This window comes from Typopeltis vanoorti, chromosome 10, assembly GCF_054136105.1.
Source record: "Typopeltis vanoorti isolate ZY-2024b chromosome 10, IOZ_Tvanoo_1.0, whole genome shotgun sequence".
Lineage (NCBI taxonomy): Eukaryota > Metazoa > Arthropoda > Arachnida > Uropygi > Thelyphonidae > Typopeltis > Typopeltis vanoorti.
In genome coordinates, this window is record NC_143558.1 from 72,807 (window position 1) to 87,832 (window position 15,026).

At 37.6% G+C, this 15,026-nt stretch overlaps 1 protein-coding gene across 1 annotated transcript in view; it reads right to left on the reverse strand.

Moving 5' to 3' along the window:
• The window catches only part of LOC150102122 (decapping and exoribonuclease protein-like), an 83,660-nt gene that overhangs the window by 43,550 nt on the left and 25,084 nt on the right, over positions 1–15,026 (reverse strand). Inside the window, exon 3 of the mRNA XM_090399807.1 lies at positions 6,328–6,562. Coding sequence (XP_090255933.1) covers positions 6,328–6,562 — 235 coding nt within the window. The remainder of the gene's footprint in view (positions 1–6,327; positions 6,563–15,026) is intronic.

Genomic DNA, 15,026 nt, shown 5'->3' on the forward strand with positions numbered 1-15,026 from the left:
GAGGGGATGGTAATAGGTGTAATGTACGGTGACTCAATGATCCGTGGTGTGCAAGATAGGATGTGTGAGGAGTGTTTGCCTGGAGGAACAATAGAAAGTGCGATTAGCAATTAAGAGGGGTGAGAGGGTGGATGAGATGATTGTGATGGCAGGAACAAATGACTTGAAAGGTAATGTAAATTGGGCAGCCAGAGATATAAGATTCTTTGAGGTAGTACAAAAAAAAAAAAAAAAAAAAAGGAGATGCAGAGTGCAAAGATAGTGTGCATATTGCCTAGGTACGATTGTGACGAGCTGAGAAGAAGAGCAGTCATATTGAATAACATAATAGCTAGAATGTGTCAGAAGAACAGATTGGAATATGTGGATACTTGGACAACGTTTGAGGACAGAGAGGAATTGTATGCGAGAGACCGTTTGCATTTGAATGAGAAAGGACATGGGCATCTGGAGAGATTGCTGTTCTGAACGAGTCAGTGTGTCAATGCAGGGAAACTAGAATGCCCAAGGTGAATGGTAGCAGGGGTGGCCTCTTGTGGGAAAGAGAACATCAGGTAGAACTGTCTAGAGGGGATAATGCTGGGTATAGAAATAGTGGCATTTTTATGCTTTATACTAATGCCAGGAATATCCGGAATAAAGGAGAGGAATTAATGGTGCTGATAGCATCAGCCTGGCCAAAGATTATTGGGATCACTGAGACGTGGTTGACAGAAGAGGATATAATAACAGGAATAGAAGTAGCAGGGTACAGCATTTCTTGGCAGGATAGAAAGGGAAAGCATGGTGGTGGAGTACTGCTTATGATAAGTGACAACCTAAGAGTGGAGGCTTTGGAAGGCAGTGACACTAATGATTTTGAAAGCATATGGTGTGAGGTAGAGATAGGCAAGATGAGATATTTAGTAGGGTGTTGCTACAAACCAAGGAGCACAGAGGGTGAGGACCAGGAGATGTTTAGACAGTTGAGCTTGGCAAGTGCAAGAAGAATGATTGTTATGGGAGATTTTAACTACAGCAGTATAAATTGGGGAGAGGATGATGCATGTAGAATAAGTGAATGGAATTTCTAGAAATCTTAAGGGACAAATATCTTAGGCAACATGTAATAGAGGGAACAAGAGGTTCAAGAGTTTTGGATTTTGTCATAGCATCAGAAGAGCTGATAATAAGTGAGATGACATCTCTTCCATCAGTTCGAGAGAGTGACCATGTGGTTTTGACTTGGAAGATGAATACACATGCAGGAGTATCAAAGAGACAGGAACATACATGGAATTATAAGGCAGATGATTATAATAGTCTTAGATGTCAACTTGGGGAAATTTCATGGAGGGAGGAACTGGAAGATAGTGCAAGGGTAACATGAGGTTACTCAACTAATGGGTGCTCATTTTACTAAAAACTATCAACCTGATGTATGCAACATTGTGCTCACTACTGTTACCTCTACACTAAATGAAGAAACTCGGGTGTACGAGGGGAAGTACTGCAGCAGTTGCACACACTGAATAAGAATTTGGCAGTAGGGACTGAGGAGATCTTTGCAAGGATGCTAAAACAGTGCTCAGCTGATCTAGCTATTCCTTTGACCAGGCTATATAATTTGAGTCCCAGATTATGTATGGTAATCCCATTGCACAAGAGTGATGCAAAGACCAATGTATGCAGCTATCAACCAATCAATATCTCAGGAGAGGTGGTAAAGATTTTGGAAAAGTTGGTTAGGGTTTGCATTCAGAAATTCATTGAGAGAGAATCTCTAGTTTACAGTGAACAGCATGGATTTACTAAGGAAAGATAATGTTTTAGCAACTTGCTCACATTCTATAAAAATGTCTATAAAAAGATAAAAACATAAACTGTTCAGTTAGACAAGGGTAATGGATACACCATAATACCTTTGGATTTTGCTGAGGCTTTTGATAGAGTACACCATAGAAGACTATTGCATAAATTAGAGAATATGGATTTGGATATTAGCATGAGTAAGAGAATGGCAGACTGACAAATATCAATAAGTGGTATATGGGTGACTCTGCAAGATTTAAAGTAAACAGTGGTGACAAGGATCAGTTCCCTGATACACTGTTATTCAATCTCTATGTTAATGATATTGTGAAGGATTTGACAGGTGACATACAGCTATTTGCTGATGATACAAAGATAGGCAGGAAAATCAGAAATGAATTTGATATGCAGTACTTATGGAATGATTTGAATATGCTGGAAATGTCGGCATGGAAAAATGGCAATTCAACATTAGTAAATGAAAAAGTATGCATTCATTATTAAAAATTATAGAAACAACTACCATGTTATAGTAAAACTTCAGTATAATATAAACCAAAATAATCACACGAGGTTTCGACCTTCACATTAAGGTCATCATCTAAAGTATACACATATATACAAAGAAACAAGCTACATGGTATGCTAAAGGTACATTAATTTGGTCAACCATTAAAACTAATGGCCTGTCTTCTCTAAAATCTTCACCACCACATGAGAGATACTGATAGGTTGCTAGTTAGATACATCAGTTTTTGCATCACCCTTGTACAATGGAACTATCATATATTCCTTCCATTCCAGAGCTGCGATTCAAATTATACAATTGTGTGAAAGGCCTGAAAATTCCAATAAAGCCTTTAGAAAACGTGCTGATATTCTATCTATCCCTATTGACAAATTAGTATTATACTTTGTAATTTAAATCGATGGGTTGATAATTTTGCTAAAGATGATCTTTAAAAGGTTGGTGGGAGATTTTACACAGGCATGAGGGCAATATACAAGTAAAAGGCAATATAAAATAAATATCTACAACCTTTTAGAATTAAAATTTCCAAGAAAACCTTTTAAAGAAAGAAACTTCCTGCTTAGAATCATGAACATACATTATAATACAATACATAATATAATAATATTATGATATAATTTATTATATAATATAATACGATACAATATATAGTGAAAATCAGATTTACAGAAAAATTTTTAGTAAAAAATTATACAGGTATCCCTCGATTAACGGGGTTAATTAATTTAAATATAAAGAGCCAATAGGCTTCATTTCGGCGATATAAACATTATTTAAATTAAGGGGATATTAAATCCCACATTGTTTTAAAACAAATAAGAAACTCAAAGATTGGAATCAGAGAGTTTCATGCCGAATATAGTATAGCATGAGCTTCGGCATGAAACTCTCTGATTCCAATCTTTGAGTTTCTTATTCGGTTTTAAAACAATGTGGGATTTAATATCCCCTTAATTTAAATAGTGGTTAATTAATCTCTCGATTTATTTTGATATTCCGATATCGATTTGATATCGGAATATCAAAATAGAGGTTAATCAAATCTAATAACCAATGGTAAAAATTACAATTCGTTCATGATCGATTACTATTAATAATTCGTTTTATATGGTACTCTTTTAAGAAAGATAAAAAATGAATGCAAAGTAAATGTTTAATAAATACTTGTACCTACATTATTTACTTCAATTTTTTTATCAAAAGAAGTTATCAAGAATCGTTTGAACAGTTTTAGTTTTTTTTCTTATCAGCATAAATTCTACGATAACAAGCAAAATGACTCTCCAGACCTTGGCAAACAAGCAATGAAACATAAAGAAAAAACACTGCAAATATAATACATGATGGTACAAATTAAGTTAATATTGAATCCAACATTTCATAGCCGAATATAGCAACTACAAGAGTTTAGTGCCGAATATTTAGCAACTAAACGTTTCGGCAGATGCAAGCATAAGCAACCTTATGGGCAACTCGTAGTAAAGGTGAAGTAAGCTCCAGATCACTTTCCTTAGTATTTTCCATAATGTAAAGCACATCTTCTAGAGGAGATGTATGATAAATAAGCCTTTGGCTCTCTATTTCAGTAATACACGATTGGTTTATTTATTTTCAGTTACAATCTAGAAATTACTGAACATGGAAGTGAAGTGACGGCTAAGAGGAAGGCAAAGCAGAAGTGGGACAAGTCAAGAGTGGAAGAGGACAGAGGGGAGTACAGAGAGAAAAAAGCAAGAAGCCAAGAGAATTGTTACAAAGGTGAAGGCCATGGCATATCAAGACCTTTATGATCAATTAGAAACAAAGGAATGACAGAGAAAGATTTATCGGTTGGCAAAATGCAGAAATAAGGCAAAGGACATAGTACATGTGAGACAGATCAAAGACTCTGGAGGAAGCGTATTAAGGAGGGATGTGGATATAAGAAACAGATGGAGAATATACTTTGAAGGACTTTTGAATGAAGAAAATGCAAGGACTCACAGAGAAGATGGGGAGCCTTATGAGGGGATGAAGCAGAACATTAGTAGAGTGGAAGTGAAGGAAGCCATAAAGAGGATAAAGAATGGAAAATCGGTGGGACCTGACAGGATCCCAATGGAGGCATGGAAAGCACTTGGGTAAGAGGGGAAATGACCTGCTGTGGGACCTGTTAATAAAAGTTTGTCGACAGGAAAATATACCCGAGGAATGGAGGAAAACTACTCTTGTCTCTATCTACAAGAGTAAAGGGTATGCACAAGACTAAGAATTACAGAGGAATAAAGTTGATGTCCCACACAATGAAAATCCTAGAGAGGGTTCTTGATGGAAGACTGAGGAAGGAAGTGGAGATTACAAAGGAGCAATTTGGCTTCATGCCTGGGCGATCGACGACAGATGATGGAAAAGTTTCGAGAGAAGCAACGAGAGCTACATCTGGTATTTATTGATCTGGAGAAAGCGTATGATAGAGTGCCAAGGCAAGAAGTCTGGAGGTGTCTCAGGGAGAAGAAGGTACTGGAGAAATGTCAGGTTGGTGCAGGAGACTTGACAGTTGGCTTGCATCAAGGGTCAGCATTAAGTCCGTTCCTGTTTAACATTGTGATGGAGGTGGTGACAGAGGAGGTGAGAGAAGATGCATCTTGGACTATGTTGTATGCAGATGACATCATGCTGTGCGCCAAATCAAGAGAAGAAGTGGCAGCTAAACTGGAAAGTTGGAGGAAAGTACTGGAAGAGAGAGGTATGAGACTAAGCAGAAGTATGACAGAGTATATGTGTTGCAAAGTGGATGGCAGCCAGGAGACAGATCTGGAGCTGGAAGGAAATGTCATCAGGAAGGTCAGTGACTTTAGATACTTAGGTTCAACAATGAAAGAGGATGGTGAGGCTGAGAAGGAAGTGGGATGCAGGATACAAGCAGGATTGGAGGAACTGGAGAGAGAGAGGGAGAGAGATGGCTGGAGTGCTATGCAATAAGAGGGTGCCAATCAATCTAAAAGGCAAAAAAGGACAGTAGTGAGATCAGCTATGATGTATGCTATGGAAACTGTGGCCCTGAGGAAAAATAACATCAGCAGGATGGAGGTAGCAGAGATGAGAATGCTCAGGTGGATGTGAAGTGTGATCTCAGAAACGATCGTCTGAGAAATGACTATGTAAGGGGAGCGGTGAAAGTTATGAACTTAGGAGCAGAGATACAGGAGGCAAGGTTGAGATGGTTTGGTCATGTGATGAGGAGGGAGGAAGAGTATGTGCGAAGAAAGATTATGCAGATAGATGTGCAGGGGAAGAGGAAGCACGGACAACCAAAGAAGAGATGGTGCAGGACTTGAGGATGAAGAATTTGGATGAGGCTACAGCCTAAGACAGGAGGTTGTGGAGGAGACTCACCACAAACAGTGACCCTACTTAAGTGGGAAAAGCTGAAGAAGAAGAAAGCACATCTCCTAGAGGAGATGTATGATAAATAAGCCTTTGATTCTCTAATTCAGTAATACGATTGGTTTGTTTATTTATTTTCAGTTACAATCTATAAATTATTGAACATGATGATTTATCATGTTTTATTCTTAACAAGAATAAAAAAAAACATAATTAAAACATAACATTAAAAAAAAAACAACTAAACCATACTATACTGACATCAGAGGTCATGGTATCTCTCAGATACAATATACTCTCAAATATCACAAACCTTTACATAATGTGTTAAACCAAACTGACAGTAAAAAACAATGCGGAATATCACTCTTAACATATGAATGCACAGCTACTCATGACCTCCAAGCAATACACTAAATTATGTAAGAATATTTATATTAAACATTTTGCATGTATCTGTCAGATCAGCTGTGAGCTCCACAGGGTTAAAGGCGTGTTAATCAAAACTCTTGCCGCATATATCAAGTGACTGCCACAATTGATTTCGCAGCTTTAATCAAATCCCGCATTGAGCAAAACTGCGTTAAGCAAGAGATACCTGTACTAATAAAATTCTATAATCAAATAACATGTTACACCTGCAAAAATTTAAATCCTGTCTTTCAGTTGTAATTTCTCGAGATGTTTTTAATTCTATATAACGCCTGGTAGACTTTGCATATGCTGGATGTTTCTTAAGGCACACAGGATCAACTGCATCTACCTCTGCAGTATAAACCAAAGAATGACTATTAAGCCTACTTCTGGCTACAACGCAATACTCTTCATTTTCATTTACTCCACAATTGGTGACTGGCTTTCCATCGGGACCATCTAGGAAAAGAGTAATGATATATAAAAATGAAACATTATATATTTATTTGCCTTCCAGATCTTTGGAATGCACATACAACTCTTCTTAAAATATTTATAAAAGAAAACAAATTTTTCCTTTCCCCATCATTTGTTTAAAGAACTGGATGTTATCCTTCACTGATAACTTAATTAAAATTTATTTTAAAGAAAACATGGTTTTCTTTATTTTCAAGGGTTTATAACAGATCTTGAAATTTTGAACTAATGGAATACTGTTGCCAACTTAAATCTTATAGCCTGGCTGCATGATAATTCTGCCATCATCCATATGTCCCATTATATATAAATATATATATAATATTATTATATAATATCACATTATATATATACACATACACACACACACACACACACACAGGGTGGTTCAAAATTCCACATACAAACTTTGAGGGGAGGTAGAGAAGATCAAAATCAACCATATTCACATAGGAAAGCATGACTGGAAACGCCACAGGAAAGTACTAACAGGGACACAAAGATACAGAAATAACACAAGGCAGTAAGTAGTGTAAAAAACTTTATTAGGCATAACTGAACATAATAGTAGTTGGATACATAATATGGTAAATGAGGTGCATGTCTAAAACTTGAGTTTTTTCTTGGTTTATTAGTAGACCATATATAATAAATGATATACAAATTGTCAACAAGTTTCACCAGTTATTCTGTCTGGCTTCTTCGGGACAAGTATGACGGTACAATAACGTTTGCTAGTAAAAAAGAAGAATGGAGTAACATAGTCAAATAAATTAAAATTAAAATTGATGCATAACATCATAAGCATGGAGCATGATGTCTCAGTCATTGTTTATTGAGCGTTGTATAGTTTTTAGCGAAATGAAATTCTGGTAAGCTGAATGAATTTATCGGGCTTTTCCAGGTATCTTTCAGAATCATTCCTTGATTTCTGTTTAGAGTTTCTCCCGAAAGAAGAGTACAACTGCGGCTTCTTTGAAGTTTCGACATCTAAAATCATCTTCTTTATAAGGCATGGAGATGTTATCCCAATCGATGGTATGGTTAGAGATCAAGAAGTGATGGGTTAATCCTGAAGTGTCTGTTCTGTTGTTGATCATGTCCCCTATATGTTTGTTTTTTTTTTGAATTTCCAGACTTTTTGATGTTTGAGATCTTAAATGTGGCATATAGTTTTGACAGGTTTGAGAGCAACTCTGACGTTGAAAGACTTAACGAGTTTGCTATTTTTGTTGAAACTGAGCTTGCATAAGAGATGACGATGGACAATGTATATTGCGTGACAGGAGGTTGTTGTTTGTGGAGGGTTTCTATGAAGAATCTTTTTGATTATATTTTTTGGGTAACCATTGTTTACTAGTGTTTGAGATATGAGAGTGAGTTCATCAAGGAGATCTTTTTCTTCTGAGATAATATTGATAGCTCTATTTTTGTGGGAAGCATGCTATCTTGGCCATATCATCAAAAACAGAGTGGTCCCCCAAGGTTCTGTCTTAAGTGTGACACTTTCTATTTTCAAGGTCAATTCAATCACTGAACAACTCCAACTGTAGACAATGTTCTACATGTTGATGACTTCACGATTTACTGTCACTCTCGTAACATGAGGGTAATTGAAAGACAACTCCAGCAAGCAATTGATCATGTTTCTCTAATGTACTATAGTAATGGTTTTAGGTATTCAATGGAAAAAAAAGTGTCTGTGTACAATTCTGGCAAAAACACACTCTTCACCCAGTAGCAACAGAAGTCAATTTCTTGACACTCATCTTTGACAGAAAACTTACATTCCTTGCACACATTCGTCAACTAAGAGAAAAGGGCAAAAGAGTATTGAATCTCATTCTCACTCTACTATCGACTGAATGGGATGCCAATTGATTTTCATTGCTTTGTCTTTATCGTGTGCTTAAATGTTCAATGCTAGATTACGAGTCAAGTCTATGGTTCTGCAATGCAGAATAACCTGCAATGGTTGGGTCCCATAAATTATCAGGGTGTACAGATAACCTGGTGCCTTTTCACACATCACCCATTCAAAGTCATTATGTTGAAGCAAACGAACCAGCTCTATTACTTAGATGAAATCAGTTCTCTTAATTATGCTCTATAGATAAAGCAGTATTCCCTGACCAAACTGAATAACTGCTGTAATAAATTTGGTATGAAAATTAGCATTAAAAAGAAAAAGACAATGAAAATAGGCAGGAAAATAGAAAACACGAACTGCATTCTGAATGGAGAATCTATAGAATAAGTGAAACATTTCAGCTATTTAGGAACATTAGAATTAGCAAAGCTGGTAGGTAGGAAATCAAATGAACAATGTTCAAACCAAATTTCAACTTATGGATCTGAGAGCTGGGTTAGAAATAAAACTGTTCATCAAAGACTGGAGAGTTATGAGAGTCCTAAGAAAGTTAAGCGGACTGAACTCTTCTTCTCTTCTGTCTAAGATGGGTTGAGTCTTCTCTTGAGCAGGATCTTCCAGTCTTCTCTATTCCTTGCTGTTCGAAAAAGTTCTTTATATGTTCTGCATCCCGAGATGTTCTTTATTAATTTCAGCTAGGTAATTCTTGGTCTTCCGGGTCTTCTTTTTTCAGTTGGAAAAGTATTGATTAGGAAGTCTGTCTGCGTCCATGCGTACAGTGTGGCCAAACCATCTCAGTTGTTGTTTTCTAATTTTTTCTATTAGTGTCTTTTTATACAATAATTCTTGTCTGACTGTGATGTTTGTTTTCTTTTCTATCCAATTTGTTCTATTTAATTTTCTTAAGCATCTCATTTCAAATGTCAGCAATTTTTTCTCCTCTCTTTTCTTAACTGTCCACACTTCTGCTCCATAGATGACTGTTGGTATAATTATTGCTTCATATAATTTGATTTTGGCTTGCTTAGATATCTTGTTTGTTTTCCATATTTTCTGTAATTTTCCCATGGTGGTCCATCCTATCGCTATTCTGTGTTTGATTGTTTTGAGTTCATCTATTGTTTCTGTTAGTTTTGATCCAAGGTATATGAAGTTGTCTACTTGTTCTATTTGTTCTCCGTTTAGGGTGGCTGAGATGGTAGATCCGTTCCTCCCTATTTTCATCACTTTTATCTTTTGTATATTTATTGTCATGTCATATGTTTTACAGGATTCGTTTAGCTTGTTTATCAACTTTTGTAGTTCATTTGAGGTTTTCTTGCAATAAGGACGAGATCATCTGCATATTTGATGTTATTTATGTTTAAACCATTGACATCGATTCCAGGCTCATTTCTATTTATTGCCTTCTTTACAACTTCTTCTAGATATATGTTGAATATGCATGGGGATAATAGGCATCCTTGCGTTACTCCTTTCTGGATCTCTATGGGTTCTGTTGTGTGTCCTTTTTAATTATTGCATTTGTGTTAACTTTATCAGAAACTGTATTATATATTTGTTTATTGCTTTTTCTAGTAGAATTTTAAGAGGGATTTCTCTGTTGATGCTATCGAAAGCCTGTTTAAAGTCCACAAAACAACAATATAGTTCTTTATGGCCTTCCCAGCTGAACTCTGCTAGTTGGTGCAATGTGAAAATATAGTCTATTGTTGAACAGTTTCCTTGAAACCAGCTTGTTCTATGCCTATCATTTCTTCATAGGTATTTTTTAATCTATTTTGTATAATTCTTACGAATATTTTATAGGTGTTTGAGAGTAAATTGACTGGTCTGTAATTTCTGCAGTCTCTTTTGTCTCCTTTCTTGTATATTGGGATGATCTTTCCAGTTCTCCAGTCATCTGGGATCTGTCCTGTTTGTAGTATTTTATTGAATAGGGTTGTTAAATATTCTATTGATATGCTGCCTCCATATGACTACAGTTCAGTAGGGATAGTATCAACACCTGGTGCTTTATTGTTTTTCATCTGTGTTCTTGCGTATCTAACTTCTTGTAAAATTTTTGGGTGGTCGGTATTTTCTTCTATTGTTGGCATTGTAGTTTGTTTCCTTGATGGATGATAGTCTTAAAATGGTTTGACCAGATTTTTCTTATATCTTCAATATTACCGGTTTCAGTCATTTGTTGTTTATCATTGTTACCACTTTTGCTGAGAATTCTTTTGTAATTTCTCTTACAGTATCATGGAAGACTTTTAGGTTGTTTTGTTGGTATGCTTAGCTTTTTTTCTAACCATTTTTCGTTGACTTTTTTGCATAGATTATCAACTTTACTTTTTACTGCTCTGTATTTTTCTCTATTCTCTTCATTGTTTTGTTGGTTTACAAGTATGTTGGCATCTCTTTTCTCTTCTATTGTAGTAGCTACGATTTCTTGGGCAGACTGAACAGATGGCATAAATGGCAATATCATATTAAAAACTAGAATATTAGGAAGGAACTCGATATTGTTAGCATTCAGGAATGTGTTAACAGAGTAACCTCAGGTAGTTTGGCCACTTAAACAGAATGGGAGAGGAAAGATTAGCTAAACAAGTGTTCTTTGCCAGGATCGCAGGAAAAGATCCAGAGGGAGATCAAGATGTAGGTAGATTGATACAATAAAAAGTGCCTTAGAAGACGGAAGATATGGCAATATTGGATTGTTGTCATATAACAGGCTGATTTGGAGGAAAACTGTTGATACAAAGTTTGTAATGATGCAACTTTTTATGTTGTACTATCATAAGATCTGGATCCTCCATAGCTCAGTCAGTATAGACGAAGCCCTTTGGTCGGAAAGACCTGGGTTCGATTCCCGTCAGTGACGCGAGGAACCTTTATCCGGTCTCTTTTGACTAAAGGTGAGTTAACCAGTCTCAAATGGAGGTGGAGGCTTCCAGTAACTCGGGTTTTTTCATCCCTCAAAACCAGGCAAATTGGTCCCGTGAACACACACATGGCTCCAGTCATAAAATATACTACGGCAAGGAAGGCAACGGGAAACCCAACTTGCTCATAATTATCTTCCTAGTATGGTAGCATATAGCTACCCAAACCAGCCGTATGGATGAGGGAATAGGACACGATCGTAAGATCCTGGTACACCCTTTGAAGGTACATGTCAGGAAATTGATAATGATGAGAAAGTCTTTCCCAGATCATCCTATATGGATTAGTCACTTTTCTCTGAGTTGGAAAGCTCAATTTCACATGTCAGACTGCCACATGTCCTTTTAGTATGCATGTTAAAGTGACTATGCTAGTTGTCATGAATGTTTTCAACATTACCTATACCAAACAGAACAGCATCCGTCCATGGCAGGTTTGCACTCCATCCTGCAACCTCTCACTTTGTCAACTACAGAAGTCTCATACTCCATCATCTGTCTATCTTCTTCTTCTTCTGCAGCTTTTCCCACTTAAGTAGAGTCGCTGTTTGTGGTGAGTTTCCTCCACAACTTCCTGTCTTGGGCTGTAGCTACATTCAAGTTCTTCATCCTCAAGTCCTCCTCCTCCATCTATTCTTTGGCCGTCTACACTTCCTCTTCCCCTGCACATCCATCTGCATGACCTTTCTTCGCACATACTCTTCCTCTCTCCTCATCACATGACCAACCATCTCAACATTGCCTCCTCTATCTTTGCTCCTAAGTTCGTAACTTTCACTGTTCCCCTTACATAGTCATTTCTCAGATGATCCTTTCTGGTCACACTGCACATCCACCTAAGCATTCTCATCTCCATTACCTCCATCCTGCTAATGTTATTTTTCCTCAGGCCACAGTTTCCAAAGCATACGTTACAGTTGGTCTCGCTACAGTCCTGTAAATTCTGCCTTTTAGATTGATCTGCACCCTCTTATCACATAGCACTTCAGCCATATCTCTCCAGTTCCTCCATCCTGCTTGTATCCTGCATCCCACTTCTTTCTCAGCCTCACTATCCTCTTTCATTGTTGAACCTAAGTATCTAAAGTCACTGACCTTCCTGATGACATTTCCTTCCAGCTCCAGATCTGTCTCCTGGCTGCCATCCACTTTGCAACACATATACTCGGTCTTACTTCTGCTTAGTCTCATACCTCTCTCTTCCAGTACTTTCCTCCAACTTTCCAGTTTGGCTGCCACTTCGTCTCTTGATTCTGCACACAGCACGAATTCATCTGCATACAACATAGTCCAATGCGCGTCCTCTCTCACTTCCTCCGTAACCACCTCCATCACAATATTAAAGAGGAACAGACTTAATCTGTCTATCTGCTATTATTAATCTGTCTATCTGCTACTATCTGACATTATTATCTCCAACCAGATCCCACCTGACTGCAGTAATTATACAGCTGAGTTGCATGCCACTGAGCTTGCACTTGTCCATATAAAAGTAAACTGCTACCAAAAGCGCAAAATTTATACAGACTCGTTGAGCTCTTTACAGGCTATCTCTTCTCTTATGCACATCCAGTGCATAGGAGAAGAGATAGCCTATGCACATCCAGTGCTGTGAGGTGTTACTCCTGTTGTACAAAATGAAAACCCCTCAATTTTGATGTTCAGTTCTATTGGATTCCCCACAACAGTGGAATTAAGTGATATGATACTGTAGCTGCTAGATCAGGTTATACTTTCTCCATGTATTTGCTGTTTGACAGTATCATATACAGACTACGGACAGTTTAAGATCAAATAAGATTAAAGCTAATTGCCCAATGGCACGAAGACCTGACGAACAAATTATATGACATTAAGCATGAAATTGAGCATCAGCATTCCAGTCAACACAGAAAGAGGAGAAGGAAGTTGTTCTTGCTAGGGTCAGTCTAGGTCACAGTTATCTTATACATTTTTATTTACTGAGGGCTGATGACCCTCACATGTGTGAAAAATGCAATACACATCTTACTATTTGTCATATCCTGGTGGAGCACCAGCACTTTACACGAGAGAGGAATGAAATTTTTACCTATATAGCCAAGCCATATACACTCAGGCAGATGTTATCACACTCAGACAGAGTGTACAATGTTTTTAACCTTCTACAAACAATTAATTTGTACAAACACACTTGACAGTAATTTTGTTTATATGTAGATACACATTTTACATGTCATATGTTGATAATTCATATACACTAATGCCAGGGGGATTCAGAACATCTGGAGGAATTTTTGTCATTGGTTGGTTCATCCTGGCCAAAAGTTATTGACATTAGTGAGACATAGCTGACAGAAGATGATATACTAGTCATTGATTGAAGATGATATAAAGATGATGATATATATTAGATAAATATTAGATCGAGCTACTTACCTCCCTATCGAATACAATCCCACCAATTCACAAATTAGAAAACTTCACAGGCTCCTTAAGAAAGTCACTTCTTGGCCTGTAGACGTTACCAACAGATTAAAGCCATTTAACTCTATACCCCCCCCCCCCCCGTATTTACGGACTCCCAAAAATACATAAAGAAAATGTGCCATTACGTCCCATAGTGGATGGCATTGATTCCCCCACATACAAATTAGCTAAACATTTGGCCAAAGAGCTCACACACACTATACTGGCAACACACCATCACACATAAAAAAACTCAGCCCACTTCAAAGCCAGCATAGAAGACCTTACACTCCCACATGCTGACATAATGGTCAACTTTGATGTCTCTTCCTTATTCACAAATGTCCCACTCAAGGAAACTTTTTCTCGATATCTCAGCCCTATTTCAGTTCACAACGAACTCAGGCTATTTCGTTTGGCAAGGAAAATTCTACAAACAAATAGAGGGGACAGCCATGGGTTCACCACTCCCCCACCCTTGGCCAATTTCTTTATGGAGACCTTTGAAGAAAAAGCCTTAGCCTCTGCCCCCACAAAAACCAACCATATGGCTTCGCTACATTGATGATGTGTTCACTATTTGGGCACATGGCTCTGAAACACTCCTCTCCTTCTTAACACACTTAAACAACCAACACCCCAGAATCAAGTTCACCCTGGAAAAAGAGGAAAACAACAGCCTCCCTTTCCTAGATACACTAGTCACTCACCAGCCTGATGGAACCTTGGTTTTCTCAGTTTATAGAAAACCCACCCATACAGGCAGATACATTCACCAACCCCCCCCCCCCCCACAACAATATGGAGTGGTGAAAACACTATACAACAGGGCTAAACTAATCTGTTCTAATGAACTGGCCCTAAACACTGAACTAAATCACATCCTCAACACTTTCTCAGCCAATCGCAACCCCGCCCAAAAAATATTAAACCTAACAACCACAGCCACCCTCCCCTCCCCTCCTCCACAAAAAGGATTAATCTAAATAAATCACCATTCCCTACATCTGAGGCACCTCGGAAAAAAATCACCAAAAAATTTAAAAAAACATGACCTGACTTTCTGTTACAGGCCTTACAGAAAATTGGCATCCCTTATCCGCTCCACCAAAGACCAACCACTTCTGCTAGATCTACCTGGTGTATACCAGGTCCCTTGCAGTTGTAAACTGTCTTACTTTGGCCAAACAGGCAG